The sequence below is a fragment of the Oncorhynchus clarkii genome, chromosome 12, assembly GCF_045791955.1.
Source record: "Oncorhynchus clarkii lewisi isolate Uvic-CL-2024 chromosome 12, UVic_Ocla_1.0, whole genome shotgun sequence".
Taxonomy (NCBI): domain Eukaryota; kingdom Metazoa; phylum Chordata; class Actinopteri; order Salmoniformes; family Salmonidae; genus Oncorhynchus; species Oncorhynchus clarkii.
Window position 1 is genome coordinate 13,431,974 of NC_092158.1, and position 27,855 is coordinate 13,459,828.

At 47.1% G+C, this 27,855-nt stretch overlaps 1 protein-coding gene across 4 annotated transcripts; it reads right to left on the reverse strand.

Moving 5' to 3' along the window:
- Nucleotides 1-840: 840 nt before the first annotated feature.
- LOC139422733 (long-chain fatty acid transport protein 4-like) lies at nt 841-27,734 on the reverse strand. 4 transcript variants are annotated; one of them, XM_071174041.1, is made up of 13 exons: nt 27,356-27,734; nt 24,930-25,091; nt 21,961-22,355; nt 20,887-21,045; nt 20,400-20,469; nt 15,990-16,081; nt 15,795-15,904; nt 15,181-15,390; nt 14,627-14,753; nt 7,138-7,275; nt 6,683-6,847; nt 3,576-3,722; nt 841-2,755 (listed from the first exon to the last, which is right to left on the reverse strand). In XM_071174041.1, exons 2-13 carry the CDS (start codon nt 25,088-25,090, stop codon nt 2,598-2,600), a joined length of 1,932 nt encoding a protein of 643 aa, XP_071030142.1. In that variant the 5' UTR covers nt 25,091; nt 27,356-27,734; the 3' UTR covers nt 841-2,597. The 4 variants fall into 4 exon arrangements, with proteins under 4 accessions (XP_071030142.1, XP_071030144.1, XP_071030143.1 ...); XM_071174043.1 differs by lacking the exon at nt 841-2,755 and adding an exon at nt 2,876-2,934 and having other exon boundaries at nt 27,356-27,610; XM_071174042.1 differs by lacking the exon at nt 841-2,755 and adding an exon at nt 3,264-3,458 and having other exon boundaries at nt 27,356-27,610.
- Between the last annotated feature and the right edge of the window lie 121 nt (nt 27,735-27,855).

Genomic DNA, 27,855 nt, shown 5'->3' on the forward strand with positions numbered 1-27,855 from the left:
CTGATGGGTAGAGCTGGAGAACTATGTTGTCACTTCCTCTTCCTCATCAGCGAGGTGTGCCCGTGTAACACGACAAGAGACACACCAGACAGAAGACAAGGAGAATCATTGTGCCTCGGTCTCCACCTTCGATTTCACACAGACAGGATATTTGGTTGACGAAACCGGCTCATCATTTGTTTGTTTTGAGAGGACATGGTGACCCATCACGTAGAGTACTGCCGACGGTACGAGAGCTGGGGAGGTGACTGTCGTTAATCACACGCCATGTCCTCGGAGCTGAGGGAATAACATCATGACAGACCGAGAGGAATGTCTAGCCATAAGAGAAGCAAGGATCAAACAGAGGTGCCTGGGAAGGGTGAGTGTTTGAGGGACTGGGTGAGAGACTGGATGAGAGGTTGGGTGAGAGGTTGGGAGACTGGGTGAGAGGTTGGGAGACATGCCTAACAGGAGCTAGGGGTTAGGGTACAACAGAATTGGGGTGCTGAATAAAAGTGAATGGGAAATGTGGGTTAGTACCTGATGATAGGGACAGAGGACAGACAAGGGAGTGATAGGAGAGTGAGGGAGTAGGGTGCTATGGGACAGTAGGGGGTGAAGGGTTAGAATAGGGGGTGATGGGACTGTAGGGTTAGGGTAGGGGGTGATGGGACTGTAGGGAGTGAAGTGTTAGGGTAGGGACTGTAGGGAGTGAAGTGTTAGGGTAGGGACTGTAGGGAGTGAAGTGTTAGGGTAGGGGGTGATGGGACTGTAGGGTTAGGGTAGGGGGTGATGGGACTGTAGGGAGTGAAGTGTTAGGGTAGGGGGTGATGGGGACTGTAGGGAGTGAAGTGTTAGGGTAGGGACTGTAGGGAGTGAAGTGTTAGGGTAGGGGGTGATGGGACTGTAGGGTTAGGGTAGGGGGTGATGGGACTGAAGTGTTAGGGTAGGGGGTGATGGGGACTGTAGGGAGTGAAGTGTTAGGGTAGGGGGTGATGGGGACAGGGTCTGTGAATCTGAGAGGGTAAACTCACAGTAAAGGCACAGTACTCTATGTTGATCATTCATGCTGCTGAGAAGATGAAACAAGAAAGTAGAAGAACAAACAATAACGAAAATAATATTTTCTCTCTCTTCTCTTTTCCTCTCCTCTCCCCCCTTCGAGCAAGGACCATCTTTAGATTAGATCTCTCCAACCCTGTTCCTGGAGAGCTACCCTCCTGTAGGTTTTTGTTCCAACCCCAGTTTTAACTGACCTGATTCAGCTTATCAATTATTAGAATCAGGTGTGCTAGATCATGGTTGGAGTGAAACCCTACAGGATGGTAACTCTCCAGGAACAGGGTTGGAAAGGCCTGGTTTAGATAATTTGGCTTGCTGCACCAGAGTCAGAGTCTCCTTCTGTCTGTAGCACCAGAGTATTATCCTCAACAACACCTCAGAGACAGAGGAGGTTAGTGCTTTTCACTTCAGCACGCTCTTCGGCAAGAGAGCCTACGGTGCCATACAAGACGAAGCCAATCCATTGGGCCCAACCTGCACAATGTTGACACAGACAAAAAAAAAACGAATTTACCCAGAATCAGAACATTCAGAATCTGAATCTTCTACCCAGAATCAGAACATTCAGAACCAGGTTTGAAACTGTAAGAGTTATTGGCGCTCCAGCAGCTGGGAGTTGGTCTGTAGATTCTATAGTTGAAGACTAGGAGGAGCACCCCTAGTGGGTGAGGTCAGGAGAAAGCCGAGCACAATTGTGGATATAGCAAAACATGATTAGAATTTGAATATTATCAGGAACTTGAACATACAATCATCCTTTTGTTTTAAAACGTGTAAAGACTATTCTACAAATTAAATATATTTGGTATAATGCAGACATTTAAATATATTAGAGAGCTTCTTCACAGCTGTAAACTGCCACTGCTGGAGCCCTATTGCACTTAAATCCATCAGTTTCAGGTTAGCTGTACTGTATGCCTAACATGGATGTGCCGAGTCAACACCACTAAAACCAAAATCGGCCATTTTGTGTCACAACAGAAGCCACTGGTCACTGACTGGGCAGTGTGCAGGTTGGACCTATGAGGGAATGACCTCAACATGAGACGGACAAACCGACAGACCAAAAGGACTGTTTCCTTCAATCAATTCAAGTTCTTTCACTGTGTCAAGTTCCTATAGCTAGGACTCTTACATTTGGAGTAAGTTACTATGTTTTTGCATTCTGGACATGCCACACACCCCTCTCAGCCAGCGAGCTGTGTCCTTCCAGCGAGCGTTCCTATAGCTCCAGGGCAGGTCAAGTTCAAGGTCAAGCTCTGGGGGGGGAGGTGCCTTTAGAGGTCAAAGGTCGCTCTAGGTCTATCGTGGGATATGGTGTCAGATTGGCTTGTCATGTGACCTGGATGAGCCAGCTGCCCCTCACTGTGGTCACTGAAGTAACGAGGGGTGTGGGCTTAGAGAGAGCAGAGAGGTGGGTTGTAAGAGTTAAGAGTTTCTCTGGGGGAGGGAGAGCGACTTCAGGAATAGGGTGTGTGTGTGTGTGTGTGTGTGGGTGGATGGGGTGATATTTCTTTTTTTGGGGGGGTGGTAAGAGTGATCAGATCTCACAGTTACAGTTTCTGCTTCCCTGAGATGATGCTGCTGTAGAGCTCCTGATGCAGCTCCACATAGCGCCCCCTGGTGGGGTCCAGGAAGTACAGTTTGTCTGATACCATGCTGGGGTCAAAACCGTCCCGCCGCATGTCTGTCTTCTGGAACTTATAGGTGCCTGGAGGAGGAGCAAGGGGGGGGGGGGAATGGTTGAATTAGACTCAAGTAGAACAGCTAATACAGGATCAGTTTTGTATTTTTAGTTCAATATGAATAAGATTATATGAACAGAAGGGACCTGATCCTAGATCCACAGTCCTACTTCATCACTTCTTGAATACAGTCCCTGACCTCCCCCTGAGGAGAGGATACAATATACACTGAGTGTACAAAACATTAGGAACACCTGTTCTTTCCATGACAAACTGACTAGGTGAATCCAGGTGAAAGCGATGATCCCTTATTATTTATACTTTTTTTTACCCCCAATTTAACTCCTCTGAAACACTCTGTCACTTGTTAAATCCACTTCAAATCAGTGTAGATGAAGGGGAGGAGACAGGTTAAAGAAGGACTTTTAAGCCTTGAGACATGGATTGTGTATGTGTGCCATTGAGGGTGAATGGGCAAGACAAATGATTTAAGTGCCTTTTAACAGGGTATGGTAGTAGGTACCAGGCGCACTGGTTTGTGTCAAGAACTACAACGCTGCTGGGTTTCTCATGTTCAACAGTTTCCCCTGTGTATTAAGGACGGTCCACCACCCAAAGGACATCCAGCCAACTTGACAACTGGGGGAAGCATTGGAGTCAACATGGGCCAGCATCCCTGTGGAACGCTTTCAACACGTTGTAGAGTCCATGACCTGACGAATTGAGGCTCTTCTGAGAGCAAAAGAGGGGGTGCAACTCAATATTAGGAAGGTGTTCCGTAATGTTTTGTATACTCAGTGTATAACATAAGTAACAGATTCTGTATACATGACCAACTGCACCCACCTGTCTTGTTGACCTCTTTGAGGAAGCGTAGGAAGACGGGTCGTGCGTAGGGTGGCAGAGCTTTCTCTAGATCCTTCCCAAACTTCTCCAGGTCTGTAGATCTCTCTGGATCTGCTACGGCGGCCATCCCAGCCTTCCCCTCAGCCCCTGAGACATGCAAAGGAAACATTTATGATTGTATAAAGCCCTCAGCCTGCTACAGGGGTTCGAGTTAAGTCACACAGTCCCCTCTGCCCCAGACACACGCATCAGAAAACAGTGATTTCAGAAAGTATTCACACCAACTTTTTCCACATTTAGTCCTCTTTCTTTATTTAACCAGGTAGGCCAGCTGAGAACAAGTTCTCATTTACAACTGCGACCTGGCCAAGATAAAGCAAAATGACAAAAACACAGTTACACATGGGATAAACAAACTCACAGTCAATAACATAATAGAAAAATCTATATACAGTGTGTATAAAAGTAGTGAGATTAGGGAGTTAAGGCGATAAATAGGCCACAGTGGCTAAATAATTACAATTTAGCAATTAAACACTGGAGTGATAGATGTGCAGATGATGTGCAAGTAGAAATACTGGTGTGCAAAAGAGAAAAAAAATAACAATATGGGGATGAGGTAGTTGGGTGGGCTATTTACAGATGGGCTGTGTACAGGTGCAGTGCTGCTCTGACAGCTGATGCTTATAGTTAGTGAGGGAGATAAGTATCCAGCTTGAACTTCTTCCATTTTCTAATAATTGCACCAACAGTTGTTGCCTTCTCACCAAGCTGCTTGCCTATTGTCCTGTAGCCCATCCCAGCCTTGTGCAGGTCTACAATTTTATCCATGATGTCCTTACACAGCTCTGGTCTTGGCCATTGTGGAGAGGTTGGAGTCTGTTTGATTGAGTGTGTGGACAGGTGTCTTTTATACAGGTAACGAGTTCAAACAGGTGCAGTTAATACAGGTAATGAGTGGAGAACAGGAGGGCTTCTTAAAGTAAAACTAACAGGTCTGTGAGAGCCGGAATTCTTACTGGTTGGTAGGTGATCAAATACTTGTCATGCAATAAAATGCAAATGAATTACTTAAAAATCATACAATGTGATTTTCTGGATTTTTGTTTTAGATTCCATCTCTCACAGTGTACCTATGATAAAAATGACAGACCTCTAAATGCTTTGTAAGTAGGAAAACCTGCAAAATCGGCAGTGTATCAAATACTTGTTCTCTCCACTGTAGATGGTCCAAATATTCAAGCTCTGTCAAGTTGGTTTTTGATCATTGCTAAACAGACTTGCCATAGATTTTCAAGCCAATTTAAGTGAAAACTATAACAAGGCCACTCCGGAACATTCAATGTCATCTTGGTAAGCAAATTAAATGTATATTTTGCCTTGTGTTTTAGGTAATTGTCCTACTGAAAGGTGAAGGTCTCCCAGTGTCTATTGGAAAGCAGACTGAACCAGATTTACCTATAGGATTTTGCCTGTGCTTTGCTCTATTCCATTTATTTTTTATCCTAAACTCCCTACTCCTTGCCGATGGCAAGCATACCCATAACATGATGCAACCACCACCATGCTTGAAAATATGAAGAGTGGTACTCAGTGATGCGTTTGCCCCAAACATAACGCGTTGTATTCAGAACAAAAAGTTTATTTCTTTGCCACATTTTTTGCAGTATTACTTTAGTGCCTTATTGTCAACAGGACAACATGTTTTGGAATATTTTGTATTCTGTACAAGCTTTCTTTTCACTGTTATTTTATGTTAGCATTGTGGAGTAACTACAATGTTGTTGATCCATCCTCAGTTATCTCCTATCACAGCAATTAAACTCTGTTTTAAAATCACTTATGGCTTTATGGTAGAGTCAAATTAACAGATCTGATTGACATTGCTGCAGTCGGTATGCAAATTGCAGGCTCCCTCAACTTGAGACATCTTTGGCATTGTGTTGTGTGACAAAACTGCACATTTTAGAGTGGCCTTTTATTGTCCCCAGCACAAGGTGCACTTGTGTAATGATCATGGTGTTTAATTAGCTTCTTGATATGCCACACCTGTCAGGTGGATGGATTATCTTGGCAAAGAATAAATGCTCACTAACAGGGGTGTAAACAAATTTGTGCACAAAATTTGAGAGAAGTAAGCTTTTTGTGCGTATGGACAATTTCTGGGATCTTTTATTTCAGATCATGAAACATGGGACCAACACTTTACATGTTGCGTTTATATTTTTGTTCAGTGTAAGAAGGTGGTATAGTCCCATCAGCACTATAAAACATGTTAAGATTATTTCTGATGATTTTTTTATCACTGACAATTAATTGATGCTAACAGGCATCTGCATCTACATCATCAAGTATTTCACAACTGCTGTAAGAACCAAGGAGACAGTTGGAATTGCCTTGAAAACATGCTGTAGTGATGACGTCATGGGCCACACAGCCCAAACCCAGTTCGCTGCTGCTTTAGTGCTCTTCACATTACAACCAGCAGGCTACACAGTTAACAACATCCTTCAAATAGAAAGTGCAAAGCAAAGCACACCCCCTTGATAATCCATTGAAATTCAGAGCACTATCCCACTGGACACACACTGGTTGAATCAACGTTGTTTTCACGTCCTTTCAATGAAATTATGTTGAACCAACATGGAACAGATGTTGAATAGACAGACGTTTGTGCCACTTTCTTCTCCTCCTTTCACCAAAACTGGGGATCTGGGGTGAGTTTCCCTTAAGCTTTGTAGCTAACAGGGTACTTTATCTATCTCGACCACGCCGTCCCACACCACTCGTAGAACAGCAAAGCGCTTCATTTTGCGCATTTTGTTTTTTCACACAGAAGAAACATCAATGGTCACTCTCTCTTGGCTGTGCAGCGGAGTTGTCAGACAGAAAGTAGGTGCCAGGCTAGCTAAGAACCTTTCTTTGGGGAAACTATAATACTCTGTGTCTGAGAACTGTTGTACCAGTTTGGGCAGTGGAGGCCCAGTTGTATGATTGGTTTTGGTGTCATGATAACAAAGACAATGTCCCCATTGTTGTAAATTGAAAATCAATACAGACAATGGTGAAAAAAAGAGCTGTGTGGTGGTTTCGAGTGGTTACTGTACCTGGCACCTCCACTCCGTAGACTACCACGTCCATCATGTCCAGCAGACGGCTCAGGGTTCCCTCCACCTCTGTGGTCGACACGTTCTCTCCCTTCCAACGGAACGTGTCCCCTGTACGATCCTTAAAGTACATGTAACCATACTGGTCCATGACTAGGACGTCGCCTGGAGAGAGAAAGCAAACAGATCAGTAACAAAGCTGTGCGTTTGTAAAAGTACATGTCACCATATGGGTCCATGATGAGGACCGCCATTTTTATTTAGCCAGGACAGTCCACTCAGTAACAAATACCACTGTTATCCAGACAGAGACTTGTGAAATGCAGTCATCTTTGACTGGGCCAAGGTTAAGCTCCGTAGTAGATACCTCAACACCTCACTGTCAGAATGTGTAAGGGAGAGAAAGACAGACAAATAAAGTCTCTCTCAGTCCATAAAGTTAAATAGCTTCTCACCTGAGAGATAGGCAGTGTCTCCCTTCTTGAAGACACTGTTAGCAGTCTTCTTGCTGTTGGCTCCTTCGTTCACGTAGCCGTCAAACCTTCTCAGGGGGTCTTTCTGATTGATCCTGCCTACCAACTGGCCGGGCTCACCTAGAGAGAGAGCGAGAGAGACAGAAACTTGGATTTTTCCACAAGGACATATACAGGATACTACCCTCCAAATCAAAACTCCAAACCTACAACATGATTTTGGACAAAATTACACGGAAGGATTCCTACTACCAAAGATTCTTATTCCCAAGGACTATACAGCAAGTGCTCTTGAAAACCAACAACCAGGAAAAGAAGCACAACGGAAACCTGAAAACACCATCCAACCTGGAACTGAGTGACTAATGTTTAGTCTGAAGCTACTTTTAACGCCTAGACATTACAAAAATATGTATTTAATTTGAGCGCTCCCTGTCCTCTACCGTGCCCTAATTGTATTACTGCTGATGATATCTGGAAATGTGCATGTACACATTGGACCATCTACTGTTGTTAGCCCAATAATGTTTGTCCATGTTTTATGCTGCTACCATGTTGATGTCATGTGGTGTTGAACAGATCCGTCTGCAACTTCAATTAGCACTGAGGTTTGTGAGAGGTGTCAAAGCTTCACAGCTTCACCCAATACAGTACCCCCTGGATGTAAAAAATGAGAAGACATGGAAAGAGGACAAAATAAGCTCCTTATGGAAAATAAAGAGACACTTTTTGCTGACTGCTATAAAAATGGTCCCCCCCCCGACCTGAAGCAACTTAATTTTCCACACAGACCATCCCCTGGCATGGCACAGAGCTATATTAACACACTACCCCTCTGTTAACAGGGGGGGGGGGGGTGTTCACAAAGGGTAGAAACTCAGAATAATATTCAACAATGACAGAGTCAGCCAATGTCAACCTGTACAAGTCTGGAACAGTATTGGTACAGGGCAATCCCAAAACAGTTTCAGCTGGACTTTCTCATAATCATAGAGGGAGCGCAGCAGGAGAAGCTCTCTCTTGAGAAAGATACCGAGCGTGTCAGACCTCTTCCTTACTCAACCCCACAGATGAGTAACCCCAAGAGGAAAGTCAACCTCCCAGCACAGAGCACTAGTCCCTCATTGAAATGAAGGATAAAATTCACCCAGCTGGAAGTAAGGCAGGTGGAGCTGGAACAGCAGGTGAAAACACTCCAGCCAACACCAAAAAAAATTGTCCAGCTCAACAACATCCCCTCAACCAGAACAGAGAGACAACATTTACTGGAGAAACAGCAGAACACTAGAGGAGAAGGTGAGAACGATGACATGTGACAGAACAACCCATTAGAGACAGGCCACCCCCGCAGAGAAGTCAGCAGAACAGCCCACTTCAGACCCTGACCATAGCCTCAACATCACAGCAGGATAGACAAATGAAGAAGCCCACACACACACACACACATACAATCTGTGGCTTGTGTTCCTTATGGACTCGAATGGGAAATATATACAAGAAAATAAACTGTGGTGTCCAAACACCCAGCATGCACTAGACCTTCTGTCTGAGGACCAACTAGGGCAGTGGTTCTTAACCTGGGTTCGATCGAACCCCAGGGGTTCGGTGAGTCAGTCTCAGGGGTTCGGCGGAGATCAAGACACACATTCGATTAATATGATTCGTGATGACACGCTCCGCTTGGCCATCATTGGCTGCAGGTGATCACGCTACATCGCTTGGCCTATCTGTGCTGCAGGGAATTTGGTGCGCTCAGTAGTCGACTTGTGATTTCTTTCTTAATATTTTAATCCCTTCATACTTACTATGTCGAGCAAAAAAAGAAAGTGGTCGGACGAATATGTACAATATGGATTTACATGTATAACCGAACGTGATGGGAGTCAGTGTCCTAACTGCATGATTTGCAATGCCAAGTTGAGCAATTCTAGTCTAGCACCGGCAAAACTAAGAGAACACTTCCTTAAGCTGCATGGCGATGGAAAATACAAGAACACAACGCTCGCTGAATTCAAGGTGAAGAGAGCCAGATTCGATGAAAAGGCTACTCTGCCTGTTCTCGGCTTTGTACCCATCAACAAACCGATCCTCACAGCATCGTACGAAGTTGCTTACCTGATCGCAAAGCAGGGCAAACCACACACCATTGGTGAAACACTCATAAAACCAGCTGCGTTGAAGATGGCGAATATCATGCTGGGAAAAGAGGCCGAAGTTATCCCAAATTCCTCTTTCGAATGACACCATCAGCAACAGAATAGAGGACATGAGCAAAGACATCTTGGCTCAAGTAGTTGCAGATCTGATTTCAAGCCCGGCAAAATTCAGCCTTCAACTCGACGAGACCACAGACGTTTCCAATCTAAGCCAGCTTGCTGTATTCGTGCGCTATGTGAAAGACGACATGATAAAGGAAGAATTTTTATTTTGTAAGCCTCTTACAACAACAACTAAGGCAGCCGATGTGAAGAAACTTGTGGATGACTTCTTCAAAGACAACAATCTTTCGTGGGATATGGTTTCTGCAGTTTGTACGGACGGAGCTCCAGTCATGCTGGGAAGAAAGTCTGGTTTTGGTGCGCTAGTGAAAGCCGATGCACCACACATCATTGTTACGCATTGTATTCTGCACAGGCATGCGTTGGCAACAAAAACCTTGCCTCCAAAACTGGCAGAAGTATTAAAAATTGTAGTGGAATGTGCGAACTAGTGCTCTGCGGCATCGCATCTTCAGTGAGCTGTGTAAAGAAATGGGCGCTGAATTCGAGGTACTTCTGTACCATTCTAACGTTAGGTGGTTATCCCGGGGACAGGTGCTGAATCGTGTTTTTGCAGTGCGTGTGGAATTAGCCCTGTTTTTGCAAGAGCACCAACATTGTCATGCAGATTGCTTCAAAAATTCTGAGTTCATTCTCATTTTAGCGTACATGGCCGATATCTTCGCAGCTCTCAATCAAAAGATGCAGGGCGGTGGAGTCAACATCATCGAAGCGGAGGAAAACCTGAAGGCTTTTCAAAAAAAGCTACCGTTATGGAAACGACGAACAGAGAACAATAACTTCGCAAACTTTCCCCTGCTGGACGACTGTGTAAGTAAGATCGAAGATGTATCTGGAATCGGAGACATTTCTGTACCCGCTGAACTGAAGCAAGCAATTGCCACGCACTTAGATGAGCTTGCAAATTCTCTCGACGGATACTTCCCTACAAGAGAGTCATATCCAGCATGGGTGAGACAGCCGTTCACGTTTAGTGTTGAGACAACAGATGTCAATGATGAATACCTCGATGAAATCATTGAAATTCAGCAGAGCCAGGTTCAACAGCAACTCTTCAGAACAACAACGCTTTCAACGTTTTGGTGTCAACAAATGGTAACGTACCCTGTTATTGCTAAGAAAGCTCTGGAGATTTTCATACCGTTTGTTACAACATATCTTTGCGAGCAATCCTTTTCGAGGATGCTGGACATAAAAACGAAGAAAAGGAACAGACTTTGTTGCGAAAATGAGAAAAAATGAGAGAGGCACTTGCCAAGGTGAAGCCGCGCATTTCTGAACTGGTCTCTGAAAGGCAACAGCAGAAGTCACACTGATTTGCAGTAAATATTCATTATTATGTTTTTGTTTTTGTGTGAAAATGATCATCTGTGTGAAAATGTTTTGATGATTTTGTTCTTTGAACACAGTGATGTTGATGCACGGTTCATTTTGTGCACCAGTCAAATATATACCTATGTTTTGAATTTTTTTTTTTTTTTCAATTAAGGGTTCGGTGAATGCGCATATGAAACTGGTGGGGTTCAGTACCTCCAACAAGGTTAAGAACCACTGAACTAGGGTCACCCAGCCACATAATACACACATGCACAAACAACCCGAGGGCCCAGCAGGAAAGGGTGGCCACAGCACTCAAGGGAGTGATTGAAAAAGCTTATTCTACTTTTCCCAATGCACAAGTGGTTATCTCCACCCTGCTACCATACAGCGGGTAAACACAAGTATTTCCCGTGACTGTGCCTCAAAACCAAATGTTTACCTGGCCCACCACTCCCCCCCCGGCCCACCACTCCCCCCTGGCCCACCACTCCCCCCTGGCCCACCACTCCACCCTGTCCCACCACTGCACCCTGGACTTGAACAGCCTTTATGACCAGGTCCACCTATACAAGGCAGCAGAGCCCACCTTTGCCAGAACCCTAAAGGACATTGCCCTCAACCACAGCCCCAACACCTCACACAGGAGCCACAGCTCAACAGACCACCTGCCAAGACCAGCGAGACACTCTCCCAGACCTGCGGGACCTACATATAGAGGACCCATGCTGAGAGGACCTAAATCCAGGCCACAGCACCACATCCAATCAATACACCCCCCCCCCCCCAAACCAACCATGCCCACACCCCATATAGGCCCCTTCAGATCAGACCTATGCCCCCACCTGCCCACCCAATACCCCCCACTCCCGCAAAGAGGGCCTCAACATGAAAAGTCACACATACAGGCCGTGAGCAGGCAAACAGGCCCACTCTTACACTAGCATGTACCAGATGCTCATCAGACTCTACTCACACTTACTGGTCTGAGGCCAAACCACACAATTAACATTGTGCACTTTATGGAACACAAAGCCTTCCATCTCATCCTGGAATATCCCAGGCCTGAGGTCATCTGCCTTTTTTGCCTAAAGAGCAGGAACCTGGACTTCACCAAAGAACTCAGAAATACAGACATTGTCATTCTACAAGAAACATTGTATAGAGGAGATGGACCCACTGGTTGCCCTCTAGGTTACAGAGAGCTGGTAGTCCCATCCACCAAACTACCAGGTGTGAAACAGGGAAGGGACTCAGGGGGTATGCTAATTTAGTATAGAGCAGACCTAACTCACTCCATTAAATTAATCAAAACAGGAACATTTTACGTTTGGCTAGAAATGCAAAAGGAAATGGTCTTAACAGAGAAAAATGTCCTCCTGTGTGCTACTTAGTGGGGAGAACAAATATTTGATAACCTGCAAAATCGGCAGTGTTTCCTCCTTACAAAGCATGTAGAGGTCTGTACATTTTTATCATAGGTACACTTCAACTGTGAGAGACGGAATCTAAAACAAAAATCCAGAAAATCACATATGAGACCAACGTCATTGGTCTCATATTAAAATAGCATACAAAAACAAACGGATAGCGTACGATCATAGATACAATTAGGCTACATAAGCCTACAAACATTTACAATGGCACAATCACAGTCATCACAAGAATGGCTTCAGATCAACGTCTACGTTGAGACCGAAGGGAGCAAGGGTCTTTAAACTATCCCCATTATTGAATCTCTTGATCCTCTCCCTGAAAATACTTTGTTAGTTACTTTTGATGTTGAGTCGTTATACACAAATATTCCACACGAGGGCGGTATTGAAGCCATGGAACGTTCTTCTGCAACGTGACCCTAATGAACTACCTTCCAGTGCATGCATAACATTGGCTGAAATAGTACTCGCACACAACTACTTCATGTTTCTAAATGCTTTCTTTATTCAGACAAAGGGTACTTCTATGGGATCCCCCATGGCTCCTAACTATGCTCATTTGTATGTGGGTTACATGGAGAAACAGTCTAAAAACAGTTTATTTTTTAAGTGTCCCACTCCATCTTTGCCCAAAATGGAAATAACCTTTTAAGAGTTATTTTGTTATCCTTGATGACTGTCTTAAATTGTATGTGGAGGCGACACCAGCTGGAGCCCTTATGTCTGTATTTAAATGTTAAAGAATTCATTAATCAAACCCTAGCATTGAAGTCTCAAGGAATGACTAGTCGTCTAGCTCTGAGTAGAACTGCTCTTTCACATTGTCAGGGCTTGGTAATGTAGGGCTTGGTAATGTAGGGCTTGGTTATTGTCAGGGCTTGGTAAATTTGGGCCTGGTAATGTAGGGCTTGGTAATGTAGGGCTTGGTTATTGTCAGGGCTTGGTTATTGTCAGGGCTTGGTTATTGTCAGGGCTTGGTTATTGTCAGGGCTTGGTTATTGTGAGGGCTTGGTTATTGTGAGGGCTTGGTTATTGTGAGGGCTTGGTTATTGTGAGGGCTTGGTTATTGTCAGGGCTTGGTTATTGTCAGGGCTTGGTTATTGTCAGGGCTTGGTTATTGTCAGGGCTTGGTTATTGTCAGGGCTTGGTTATTGTCAGGGCTTGGTTATTGTCAGGGCTTGGTTATTGTCAGGGCTTGGTTATTGTCAGGGCTTGGTTATTGTCAGGGCTTGGTTATTGTCAGGGCTTGGTTATTGTGAGGGCTTGGTTATTGTGAGGGCTTGGTTATTGTGAGGGCTTGGTTATTGTGAGGGCTTGGCTATTCTCAGGGCTTGGTTATTGTCAGGGCTTGGTAATGTAGGTGCGTAGGCACTAATTATTGTGGCATGCCTGGTCTTGTTGAGAGGAATCCTGATTTTCACAAGGCTCATTTCTGCCAGAAGGTGTCATGCAGATGCGTGAAGGTTGGTCTACCCCATGTACTCTGTCCTCATCGTTTGTTTCCCTTTCCACCTATAGCCACCTACTGGTTCAATGATGGTGCCATCGTCAGCTAACCTCGTTTCACTCAGAGCTGCTATGTTGATCTCACATCTGCTCAGTTCCCTGGACAGCAAGGCAGTTTGTGTATTTTATTAGGATCCCCATTAGCTGTTGCAAAAGCAGCAGCTACTCTTCCTGGGGTCCAGGCACACCGCATTGCGTTGTGCATAAGAACAGCCCTTAGCCATGGTATATTGGCCATATACCACACCCCCTTGTGCCTTATGGGTTAATTAACCCATAGGTGGGGTAGTGGTTGACGGGTGCCAGGGTGGGCCGGCACACCTCGTCTCTGGGGCCCACAACTGCTCAGAGATCTCCTGTAGTTTAGCCTGGGGTCTCTTCATACATGTTTCTTAGAGCCCCCAAAGACTGGGCCCGGCTCTGACTGCATGTATGGGTACGGATGTGGGTAGGCATGTGGGTAGGCTGGTGGGTACGAATGTGGGTACACATGTGGGTACGGATGTGGGTAGGCTGGTGGGTACGAATGTGGGTAGGCATGTGGGTAGGCATGTGGGTAGGCATGTGGATGTGGGTACGCATGTGGGTAGGCATGTGGGTACGAATGTGGGTACGAATGTGGGTAGGCATGTGGATGTGGGTACGAATGTGGGTACGAATGTGGGTAGGCATGTGGGTGTGGGTACGCATGTGGATGTGGGTAGGCATGTAGGTAGGCACATGGGTACGGATGTGGGTAGGCAGACCCACAAGAAACTGCGGACCCTCATGATGAGTTTAGATGTTTTGGGGCGGCCCCCACCCCCATCAAAGTTGCCCATCTCACCCATACCAGGCTTGCACAGCATTCAGAATGTCAGGGTTAAGGTATGCTATACTAAAACCAACCAGGCCTGAGAGAGTAATACTATAGCTATACTAGTAGTGACGTACCAGGCCCACAGGGGATGCAGACGCCATCGGGGCCTCTGATGAGCTCCATGGTCTCCTCATCTACCTTCACCAGTCTGATGGGGTAGATGAAGGGGAGGATCTGGCTGTTGAAGCCACATGCTCCTGTCTGTAACAGAGACAATGCCATACTGTTAACATCAACCCATCTAAAACCACTGAAACTCTGTTAAGCTTTACAGCAACTGCGACACACCATAGCTATGATTCAGCAAATCAATGGGAGAATGGAGACCGACAACATGCAGTCCAAATTCAATACAAAGTGACAGAGGCCATCACTGACCACTAATACCCTCATCTTTACTTTGAGGATGAAATACCATACGTGTTTTTATGTGCTTTGAGATGTGAAGTGAGAGCCATAATAAAGACCAACACACAGAAGATGTTCATTCCCTGGGACCACACACTATAGACAAAGCAGGCCTTCAGAGCCAAAATGTCTGCCAATACCATAAAATAAACTATGAGAGCATCATCATTTGCTTCCAGCTCTTTGCTGTGAGATCCAAAATGTCCTCCTAGCGCCTCACCATGTTGTCGAAGTTTCCCAGGCTACAGTTGCACTCTGTGGCTCCGTAGAACTCTGCTATCTGTGGTACGTTGAAGCGAGAGGTGAACTCTTCCCAGATGGACTGGCGCAGGCCGTTACCGAGCGCCATACGGACCTTGTGTTTACCCTCTATGTCCTTTACCGGCTGGTTCAACAGGTACCGGCAGATCTCCCCGATGTACTGGACAATCTGGGGATCAGAGAGACGAACAGTCAGTCACCAGCACAATGAGACGAGTGCAGATAAGTGAAAAACCCACACCAATCTACAGATCTAAATATTATTTTATTATTCCCCAAATCTTCTGAGTTTGTTGTCTTTGGGTACTTCTGCAGTCTTATAATGCTGTCTACCCACATGACTTCCTGTTTATTTACATTTTACTACTTTGACCACCTGAACAGATCTTTCCCTGAACCCTAATGGTAAATCTGAATATCCTTGAGCTCTCGCTGTAGATAAACATCAACACAGTTGAACAGAGCAGTAACCCAAAACATGCATCTTCTCTCTACTGGTCTCCTATTCTGTACATATGTGTCATGCAGTCTCTGAGCTGCTGGGAGTCAGCTAGCAGCGTGTCTCTGTCTCACCGTGCAGTTGTACTTGGCACAGTCGTCCCAGAACCGGGAGGCAGAGAACTTCTTCTTGATGACCACTGTCATGCCGTGGATCAGGCACTGCCCCACGCCAACAATGTTTCCTGGAGAAGACATGCACACGTGTTTCAGAAACAATTACAATGGACGGACCACACACACACACACACGCACGCACACACACGTTACCTGCGGAGTGGTAGAGTGGAAGGCAATCGTACAACACGTCATCAGACGTCATACCGAAGCCGTAGTATACCAAGGCTGCCATGCGGTAGTACCTGTCAAACACAGGTGAGAGAAAGAGTGAATTAGAAGATGGGACAGAGTGAGAAAGAGAGCTCCAGAGAGTGAGAAAGAGAGCTCCAGAGAGTGAGTGAGTGAGAAAGAGAGCTCCAGAGAGCGAGAGAGCGAGAAAGCTCCAGAGAGAGAGAGAGCGCTCCAGAGAGAGAGAGAGAGCTCCAGAGAGAGAGAGAGAGAGCTCCAGAGAGAGAGAGAGAGAGCTCCAGAGAGAGAGAGAGAGCTCCAGAGAGAGAGAGAGAGCGCTCCAGAGAGAGAGAGAGAGAGCGCTCCAGAGAGAGAGAGAGAGAGCGCTCCAGAGAGAGAGAGAGAGAGCGAGAGAGCGCTCCAGAGAGAGAGAGAGAGAGCGCTCCAGAGAGAGAGAGAGAGAGCGCTCCAGAGAGAGAGAGAGAGAGCGCTCCAGAGAGAGAGAGAGAGAGCGCTCCAGAGAGAGAGAGAGAGCTCCAGAGAGAGAGAGAGAGCTCCAGAGAGAGAGAGAGAGCTCCAGAGAGAGAGAGAGAGCTCCAGAGAGAGAGAGAGAGCTCCAGAGAGAGAGAGCTCCAGAGAGAGAGAGCTCCAGAGAGAGAGAGAGAGAGCTCCAGAGAGAGAGAGAGAGAGAGCTCCAGAGAGAGAGAGAGAGCGAGCTCCAGAGAGAGAGAGAGAGAGAGCGCTCCAGAGAGAGAGAGAGAGAGAGAGAGAGAGCGCTCCAGAGAGAGAGAGAGCGCTCCAGAGAGAGAGAGAGCGCTCCAGAGAGAGAGAGAGAGCTCCAGAGAGAGAGAGAGAGCTCCAGAGAGAGAGAGCTCCAGAGAGAGAGAGCTCCAGAGAGAGAGAGCTCCAGAGAGAGAGAGCTCCAGAGAGAGAGAGCTCCAGAGAGAGAGAGCTCCAGAGAGAGAGAGCTCCAGAGAGAGAGAGCTCCAGAGAGAGAGAGAGAGAGCTCCAGAGAGAGAGCTCCAGAGAGAGAGAGAGAGAGCTCCAGAGAGAGAGAGAGAGAGCTCCAGAGAGAGAGAGCTCCAGAGAGAGAGAGAGAGAGCTCCAGAGAGAGAGAGAGAGAGCTCCAGAGAGAGAGAGAGCGCTCCAGAGAGAGAGAGAGCGCTCCAGAGAGAGAGAGCTCCAGGGAGAGAGAGAGAGAGCTCCAGAGAGAGAGAGAGAGAGCTCCAGAGAGAGAGAGAGAGAGCTCCAGAGAGAGAGAGAGAGAGCTCCAGAGAGAGAGAGAGAGAGCTCCAGAGAGAGAGAGAGAGAGCTCCAGAGAGAGAGAGAGAGAGCTCCAGAGAGAGAGAGCTCCAGAGAGAGAGAGAGAGAGCTCCAGAGAGAGAGAGAGAGAGCTCCAGAGAGAGAGAGAGCGCTCCAGAGAGAGAGAGAGCGCTCCAGAGAGAGAGAGCTCCAGGGAGAGATAGAGAGCTCCAGGGAGAGATAGAGAGCTCCAGGGAGAGAGAGAGAGCTCCAGGGAGAGAGAGAGAGAGAGATAGAGAGCGCTCCAGAGAGAGAGCGCTCCAGAGAGAGAGAGAGAGAGAGAGCGCTCCAGAGAGAGAGAGAGAGCGCTCCAGAGAGAGAGAGAGAGCGCTCCAGAGAGAGAGAGAGAGCGCTCCAGAGAGAGAGAGAGAGCGCTCCAGAGAGAGAGAGAGAGCGCTCCAGAGAGAGAGAGAGAGCGCTCCAGAGAGAGAGAGAGCGCTCCAGAGAGAGAGAGAGCGCTCCAGAGAGAGAAAGAGAGCGCTCCAGAGAGAGAAAGAGAGCGCTCCAGAGAGAGAGAGAGAGAGAGAGAGAGAGCTCCAGAGAGAGAGCTCCAGAGAGAGAGAGAGAGAGCTCCAGAGAGAGAGAGAGAGCTCCAGAGAGAGAGAGGGAGAGAGAGAGCTCCAGAGAGAGAGCTCCAGAGAGAGAGAGAGAGAGAGAGCGCTCCAGAGAGAGAGAGAGAGAGAGCGCTCCAGAGAGAGAGCTCCAGAGAGAGAGCTCCAGAGAGAGAGCTCCAGAGAGAGAGCTCCAGAGAGAGAGCTCCAGAGAGAGAGAGAGAGAGCTCCAGAGAGAGAGAGAGAGAGCTCCAGAGAGAGAGAGAGAGAGCTCCAGAGAGAGAGAGAGAGAGCTCCAGAGAGAGAGAGAGAGAGAGAGCTCCAGGGAGAGAGAGAGCTCCAGGGAGAGAGAGAGAGAGAGAGCTCCAGGGAGAGAGAGAGAGAGAGAGCGAGAGCTCCAGGGAGAGAGAGAGCTCTAGAGAGAGAGAGAGCTCCAGAGAGAGAGAGAGCTCCAGAGAGAGAGAGAGAGCTCCAGAGAGAGAGAGAGCTCCAGAGAGAGAGAGAGCTCCAGAGAGAGAGAGAGCTCCAGAGAGAGAGAGAGCTCCAGGGAGAGAGAGCTCCAGGGAGAGAGAGAGAGAGCTCCAGGGAGAGAGAGAGAGAGCTCCAGGGAGAGAGAGAGCTCCAGGGAGAGAGAGAGAGAGAGCTCCAGGGAGAGAGAGAGAGAGAGCTCCAGGGAGAGAGAGAGAGAGAGAGAGAGAGAGAGAGAGAGAGAGAGAGAGAGAGCTCCAGGGAGAGAGAGAGAGAGAGAGCTCCAGGGAGAGAGAGAGAGAGAGAGCTCCAGGGAGAGAGAGAGAGAGAGCTCCAGGGAGAGAGAGAGAGAGAGAGCTCCAGGGAGAGAGAGAGAGAGAGAGCTCCAGGGAGAGAGAGAGAGAGAGCTCCAGGGAGAGAGAGAGAGAGAGCTCCAGGGAGAGAGAGAGAGAGAGCTCCAGGGAGAGAGAGAGAGCTCCAGGGAGAGAGAGAGAGAGAGCTCCAGGGAGAGAGAGAGAGAGAGAGAGAGCTCCAGGGAGAGAGAGAGCTCCAGGGAGAGAGAGAGCTCCAGGGAGAGAGAGAGAGAGAGCGCTCCAGGGAGAGAGAGAGAGAGAGAGCTCCAGGGAGAGAGAGAGAGAGCTCCAGGGAGAGCGAGAGCCACAGAGAGCGTGCGCCACAGAGAGCGAGAGAGAGCGTGCGCCACAGAGAGCGAGAGAGAGCGTGCGCCACAGAGAGCGTGCGCCACAGAGAGCGAGAGAGAGCGTGCGCCACAGAGAGCGTGCGCCACAGAGAGCGAGAGAGAGCGTGCGCCACAGAGAGCGAGAGAGAGCGTGCGCCACAGAGAGCGAGAGAGAGCGTGCGCCACAGAGAGCGAGAGAGAGCGTGCGCCACAGAGAGCGAGAGAGAGCGTGCGCCACAGAGAACGAGAGAGCGTGCGCCACAGAGAGCGAGATAGAGATTGCGCCACAGAGAGCGCGAGAGAGCGTGCGCCACAGAGAGCGAGAGAGAGCGTGCGCCACAGAGAGCGAGAGAGAGCGTGCGCCACAGAGAGCGAGAGAGAGCGTGCGCCACAGAGAGCGAGAGAGAGCGTGCGCCACAGAGAGAGAGAGCGTGCGCCACAGAGAGAGAGAGCGTGCGCCACAGAGAGCGAGAGAGAGCGTGCGCCACAGAGAGCGAGAGAGAGCGTGCGCCACAGAGAGCGAGAGAGAGCGTGCGCCACAGAGAGCGAGAGAGAGCGTGCGCCACAGAGAGCGAGAGAGAGCGTGCGCCACAGAGAGCGAGAGAGAGCGTGCGCCACAGAGAGCGAGAGAGAGCGTGCGCCACAGAGAGCGAGAGAGAGCGAGAGCCACAGAGAGCGAGAGCCACAGAGAGCGAGAGAGAGCGTGCGCCACAGAGAGCGAGAGAGAGCGTGCGCCACAGAGAGCGAGAGAGAGCGTGCGCCACAGAGAGCGAGAGAGAGCGTGCGCCACAGAGAGCGTTCGCCACAGAGAGCGAGAGAGAGAGCGTGCGCCACAGAGAGCGAGAGAGAGCGTGCGCCACAGAGAGCGTTCGCCACAGAGAGCGAGAGAGAGCGTTCGCCACAGAGAGCGAGAGAGAGCGTGCGCCACAGAGAGCGAGAGAGAGCGTGCGCCACAGAGAGCGAGAGCTACAGAGAGAGAAAGCGTGCGCCACAGAGAGCGAGAGAGAGCGTGCGCCACAGAGAGCGTTTGCCACAGAGAGCGAGAGAGAGCGTTCGCCACAGAGAGCGAGAGAGAGCGTGCGCCACAGAGAGCGAGAGAGAGCGTGCGCCACAGAGAGCGTTCGCCACAGAGAGCGAGAGAGAGCGTTCGCCACAGAGAGCGAGAGAGAGCGTGCGCCACAGAGAGTGTGCGCCACAGAGAGCGAGAGAGAGCGTGCGCCACAGAGAGCGAGAGCCACAGAGAGCGAGAGCCACAGAGAGCGAGAGCAAGACACACACACAGAGAGAGAGAGCAAGAGAGATACAGAGACTGATACACAGAGAGAGAGAGAGATACAGAGAGAGAGAGAGAGAGAGAGAGAGAGAGAGAGATATAAGATCCAGAGTGCCTACCTGCTGTGCACCACGATGGCAGCTTTGGGCATCCCAGTGGTCCCAGATGTGTAGATGTAGAACAGACGATCTGGAAGACCGACATATGGGGAGAAATCAATAAAAACATACAACAGACCTACAATAGAAAACAGTGGAAAAAGCAGTAAAACTAGGGGCTTGATTGATCTTGCCTGGAATACTCCAGAAATTGCAAACACTGCACTTTAGACAGGTTCAATCAAACACTGCACTTTAGACAGGTTCAATCAAACACTGCACTTTAGACAGGTTCAATCAAACACTGCACTTTAGACAGGTTCAATCAAACACTGCACTTTAGACAGGTTCAATCAAACACTGCACTTTAGACAGGTTCAATCAAACACTGCACTTTAGACAGGTTCAATCAAACACTAAAACGTTTTGGAAAGAAAAATATTAACCGAGTCCAGGTTTGGCTCCTTATAAACTGACTGAGTGTGATTGGACAGATTGATTGACTGACCAGTGAAGCAGCGGTCTGGGCGGATGGGCAGGTGGGTCAGGGCAGCATCCAGTAGAGGCTCCAGGCACTCTGTCCCTGCAGGGACACGTTTGGGGTCCCAGTCCCCTGAACACAGCATCTGTACTGTCTTCCCCATGGAACTGTGGACCTCACACACAGCTGTAGGATAGAGGGAGGGAGGACGGGGAAGAGAGAGAGCAAGGGAGAGAAAGGGAGTGGGAGGTAGAGAGAGAAAGAAAGGGGGCGATAGGGAGAGAGAGATGGAGAGCGAGACAAGACAGGAAAGTGATCTTAAAGTTAATGTCACAGAAACAGAGAATCAAATAAAACCCTTGGTTTCCCAGACTCAGACTAAGCCTGGTCCTAGACTAAGCCTGGTCCTAGACTAAGCCTGGTCCTAGACTAAGCCTGGTCCTAGACTAAGCCTGGTCCTAGACTAAAAAGAATGTAGTCCAGCACTAGTCCAAATCTACAGTATGTCCAGGAATGGGCCTTTAGCATGTACAATTTACTTAAATAAAGATTTACAGCCCCCTGTCCATCCCTCCATCCACTTCCTCCCTCCATCCGTCATTCAAACAATCCCTCCAGCCACCTGTCACTCAGCCACTCCCTCCCGCCCCTCCCTCCCTCCAGCCACCTGTCACTCAGCCAGGGTAGCCTAGTGGTTAGAGCGTTGGACTAGTAACCGGAAAGTTGCAAGTTCAAACCCCCGAGCTGACAAGGTACAAATCTGTCGTTCTGCCCCTGAACAGGCACTGTTCCTAGGTCGTCATTGAAAATAAGAATTTGTTCTTAACTGACTTGCCTGGTTAAATAAAGGTAAAAAAAAAACAAAAAAAATTATCCCACATCCTCCCTCCCTCCATCCCACATCCTCCCTCCCTCCATCCCACATCCTCCCTCCCTCCGTCCATCCCACATCCTCCATCCCACATCCTCCATCCTCCCCACATCCCACATCCTCCCTCTATCCTCCCTCCCTCCATCACCCACCCATCCTCCCTCCATCCCACATCCTCCCTCCATCCCACATCCTCCCCCCATCCTTCCACTAACTCCCCTGGTCCTCACCCTCGGTCAGCTCGCTGCCGAACACCACAGCCTTAGCGTTTGAGATGGTGACGCAGTGCACCAGGGCCTCCAGCCGCAGGTTAAAGTTGATCAGAGCAGCCTCCACTCCTATCTTGGCCATGCCCAGCCAGAGGCCCACGTACTGGGACCGGTTCTCCATGAAGAGAGCCACCACATCCCCTTCCACGAAGCCCCTCTGGAGCAGCAGGTTGGCTACACGGTTGGAGTACTCATCCAGCTGCCGGAAGGACCACTTCTCGCCTGTGCCCTCGAAAATGAGCGCAGTCTTGTCCCCATGGCGACGCACCGTCTCGGCGAAGATCTTAGGGAGGGTGTTTCGTTCCTTCAGGTGACGATTGACGTTTGACTTCACCTTGAGGAGGACGCCTGCCGCACTGTGGAGGAGAGGGAGGTTAAAGAGGGGCTGAGAAACAACAACTCAGAGAACTAAGAGCCGAAAGAGAACATAACGTTAATCTGAATGTAGAGACATGGTGGTAAACTAGCCGGACTTGCATGCCCTAATGAACACAACCCTGATGTTGTTCTGCATGGTTTTCCTGACTAAATAGCAGCTGGTGTGAAGTACACTGAGGAAGCAATAAACTACATTAAGCGATCTATCAATACATGTTTTGTTTCCGGGATCAAAGTTCAAATCCAGAAAAGGCTTCCAATTTACATTGAGAAACAAATACGCTGATAAAACTGTAGCATGTAACTTTATAACTTTTATAATAATTTTATAACTGTGGCAATTATTGAGCAAACAGACAGTGTCCATTTAAAGACTCATTAGTTAGTGAAACAGCGGCTTTCAGTTGTAAAATATTGTAACACCAAGGTTTGTTTCGCTCTCCAGGACAAAGTCTAAATAAGCAATAAAAACATCCTATTCATGTGGATCGGCTATAGATTACATTTTCAGAAAGCTATACATGCCTCCTGCAAGTATTGTTCTGTATGATTTGAGTGGGAGTAGTACTCTTTGTATTTTACTGTATCTAAAAGTTATACCCGTTGTATTCTTTCTATTCATAAGCTATACAGGTCCATCAAGGTTGTCCCTCTGAACGGGCAGGTTTAACTGAAACCATTCCTTTGGGGTGTGTCACTCAAAGGGTACGAGGCGTCTCTCCAACCAGTGACTAGTTCCTCTTTAGTTTTATTACTAAACTGTACAGTAGGGTAAAGGGAAACAGAGCCCCTCACATGAGTCTCACAATAACGGCCAATCACCACTACTACTCTTTTAACACTATCGTGCGAATCCAAACTGCACTGTGCTGGCTCAAATATTAGATTTTCATTGTCCTATCCTGCCTGGTTCCAGCCACTATGGTGGACGGCTGACCAGACTAGGGTAACAGAACTCGCCTCGGTTTGGGTAAGTAGTAACAACCGATTCAGATAGAAAAAGGTATGTTTCTATCTCACTTGCAATAATATTTTATTTTTATTTAACCAGGTTGGCTAGTTGAGAACACCTTTATTTAACTAGGTTGGCTGGTTGAGAACACCTTTATTTAACCAGGTAGGCCAGTTGAGAACACCTTTATTTAACCAGGTAGGCCAGTTGAGAACACCTTTATTTAACCAGGTTGGCTGGTTGAGAACAAGTTCTCATTTACAACGGTGACCTGGCCAAGATAAAGCAAAGCAATGATACACAAACAACAACACAGAGTTACACATGGAATAAACAGACATATAGTAAATAATACAGTAGAAAAGTATATATACAGTGTGTGTAAATGAGGTAAGATTAGGGAGGTAAGGCAGTAAATAGGCCGTAGTGGTGAATTAATTACAATTTAGCAATTAAACACTGGACTGATAGATGTGCAGAAGATGAATGTGCAAGTAGTTGCCCCTAATGGAATAAACCTTGTCGGCCACATTGGTTTCATCATGGTCATAGATGAATCACATAATAAATTAATTAATTTATAGGTTGGTTTATTATGGGATTCATCTATGACACTGATGAAACCCGTGTGGCCGACACAATTGTCCCTTATGGAATAAACCTTATCATGTCTTTGACCACTGCGCCACTCGCTCGAAGAAACTGCATCTCAATGCAAGAGGTGTCACTACAGTCCCTGGTTTGAAACCAGGCTGTATCACATCCGGAAGTGATTGGGAGTCCCATAGGGCGGCGCACAATTGGCCCAGCGTCTTCCAGGTTTGGCCAGTGTTGGCTGTCATTGTAAATAAGAATTTGTTCTTAACTGATTTACCTGGTTAAATAAAAGGTGAAATAATATATTTTTTTTAATTGAAAGTGAGATAGGACATTACTTTACTTGTCTGACTAATCAGGTCGACACACCAAACTTCACTCCAAGTAAGGGTTTTTCTGGTATTTTGGTAACAACTGATTCCCCTTCCCCAATCCAGACACTTCAGAACATTGAAGTGTTACTACACCAATCCAGACCTTTCGGATCAGAACATTGAAGTGTTACTACACCAATCCAGACCTTTCGGATCAGAACATTGAAGTGCAAGGGGAAGTACCTGTCACCATGGTGAACAGATCACAACACTAGCTAGCTTTGAATGTGAACTCGTAATACAGAGGAACCTCTCCCTCTCTCTCTCATCTGTCTGCTTTGTCTTTACTCTCTCTCCACCACGTTTAGTCTCTCGTTTGTCCTTGAACATTCCTCCATACATGACTAACTCAACATTCCCTTCTGTAACACACGTGAGCTCTCGTCTCCTCTGTGGCACATTCCTCCTTGTCTTACAGGAATGTGCTGCTTTTCTTGTTGTAGACAATTCAACTCCTATAGTCCTAACCATGGTGAAGGTATCTGTTGTCTAAATGGATTGGTTGTTCAACGCCATTAAAACCTGTGTTTCTGTAAACGTGCTTCTGACTTGCAGACAGGTGTAGACAGGTGTAGACAGGTGTAGACAGGTCCACACTGACACACACCCAACACTATACTTCCACTCACTGTAAATCTCTTCTGATGGTTTTGGCGAAAATGAGTACGAACTTCCAGCCTCCAGAGCCCAGGTAGAAGATGAGGATGGAGGGGAGGACCTGGAACCAGGGCAGGCCCACCAAGAGACGGAGCAGGAAGAGGAGGACGGTGCAGCAAGCCAGGCGCATCATCCTGGAGGGAAAGGAAAACAAGTCACCGTTAATGTCATCATGTTACATTCATTTTCTGGATTTAGAATAACAAGTGTCTCGATCAATTGTTCCATATTTCTGAAAAATAGTTAGTCATTTTGGCTTTTGCAAAGGACACCTTGCTTCATTGTTTCCCTCCCACAAAACAAACGTTAACAAGCTGTTCTAAAGCTTGAAAAACTAGAATTATATTTGACAAAACACGTTCACTTTTTTTCCTCTCTCTTCTGTTCTAGCACAGAGGTTGCACTCACAGTGAACCTGAGGTGTGTGGTCTTCTCTACTTCCTAAGTTGAAAGCACTCAGTGCTCTCTGGATAGGAGTGCCTACTGAATTACTAGCTAATATATAAAATATACCCTTACAATAGATCTACAGCCTACAGTCTGACCTTTTTACACAAGATGAGTGTCACCACCAGGTACGGTAATTAATTTAACCTTTTACTGCAGTGGGCTAAATCAGGGCCATACAGAGTCATTCTTGGTCGTCTTAAACAAATCTACTTTGAAACAAAAGTATCCACCTCACACACATTGTTGTGGGCTTTAAAAAAAGGCAATTGTACCATGTTAGATATATAGTTTAAATGTATTCAATTTTGAGTTTCCATCCCAATATTACACTTTATATACATCACAGAACACTGAAATATAACAAAACTGTTTGACATAGAAAGACAGGATTTTCATTAAAAAAGTAATTATGAAAAATATGAATAACTTTCCACCCAAGAGGCCAGAGAGGGTGCTATTGGTCATTGACTGCAGGAAAGGGCTACAGAGGGTGACCAAAAACACAACCTTTGCTACCTCCAAGCCTTTCCTGAGCAGGAATCACATCTAGTTGTGGAAGATTAGTTCTGTACATCCAGGGTTTTCTCCATCAGGGGAGAGAGGCCTCACTTTCTCTGTTCCAAATCTCTACAGTGGTTCCCTCTTCACCCCCCCCTTTAAAAGGTGTTCCTATTTATTTATCACTTCCAGATTTAGACCACTACATTCAATTATGGATAGGCCCTATGCTTGTCTGTCTCTGCAAGGTCCAGTTTGTGACCGTCCTGACAAAAGAAGTCTTCCTGGCCATGTACAGGGCTAGCACCACAATCGATGTACAAACTAGGCCAAAGGTACATGTATATGTTGGTATCAAGCAATTATAAAATTGGCTTTGGACCAATATCGTCATGTCGGTATGCAGCACCGGAGATAAATGTTGTTTATTATGGTTCTTGTCTGGACATCCTGTCCATTTACAGCACAAGCTTGGGCTCACAGATGACATTAAAATTGATGATTTACTGTCGGACACAGAGACTAGAGCCAGCACAGATCACGAGGACACATGCGGTAACAATAGTTGGTACCTGTGTCAACAAGAGCACATCATTTTTGTTTACGAGATATATATTTCCGTTACGAAGGGGGAGCAGGAGTAGTTATGATCGCGTGCGTCAAAGTGCTCATCAGCAAGACTCACTCTGCGGCACGATGGATATTACATGCTCTGGCCAACATGTCAGTACATACATTTATCATGTAGTTTAGGCTATGGCCCTCAATAGAGGGTGAAACATTGCTGCGATTAAATAATATTACTATTTACTTGGCTATAAATCATCATCATCCAACATCAGAAAAAGGTGAATGTTTAATAACCTGATCTATAAACTATATGGTTTAACGCACCGTAGCGTTCTAGAAGCAGCGGTACTGCGGTAGTGGGGAGAGAGAGGCGTGCTCACTGCTACATCAAATAAAAAAGCTCGAGCCCATCACCAGCAGCTACGCCATGTGCGCGAGCCTACGAAATAGAACCTAATCAGAACCGTTACATCTCCATTCGATCGAACGTACCCGTTGTCCGTTTATGATAAGATGATAAGTGGAGCGCAACGAACGGGACACTAGATTGGAGTGGTGGCTATCCTGTAGCCTCTAAATGTATTGTGTCAACGCTGCTGACTGTATCCCGTTTTTCGCAAACTGCACTCTTGGAGCTGATCGCTGTATAACATTAGGGTAGTCCTCCATAACCGAAGATAAATGGTCCAACAGAATCAAACCTGGTCCATTCAAACACAGGCTTACTTCCATATATACACTGGCAAGGTTGATAAAGGACAGTTGGGTGAAGCCTGAGCTATTCAGACTTCACTAGGCTAGGCTACTAAATAGGCTAATAATGGATCCGGAAACCTAGACCATTGAATGATATAGAAATTACAAGTGTTATGAGGCCTACCTTGTTTCACGTCCCCCACAAACACAGTAATGTGCGTATTACACCGGACGTGGAACTCGTTTTGTACAATTCCACCTTGATTGGTTTAGCAAAACCTTCCACCGCTCTGGCGTCTACTTGCACATTGACAGACACAAGGGTCTCAGATAACAGCGCATTGCCCCCCCCCCCTCCGGAGTATTTATATCAAATTTGCCTGCCCCCTTGGTTCGACTTTGCCTCTATAGAAATCATCCGTTCATTCCTATCGCCAGTACAATTTTTTTCAGTTTCATTGTAGCATTAAACTCGCTCGCCACAGTAATTCGAATGACCTTATCATTTTCTTAGTTGAGCCGTCCTCCGTATCCACCGGTATTATGTGTAAGCAGCGAAGATTGACTAGCGCTAGGACCAATCAAATTACCCATAGTTTATAATTGCTTCCCATAGAGGTGGAGCCTGCTACAGCATAACTTTCACAATCAAGGAAATGCGGTCCTTCTTTCGACGAGTGAGTG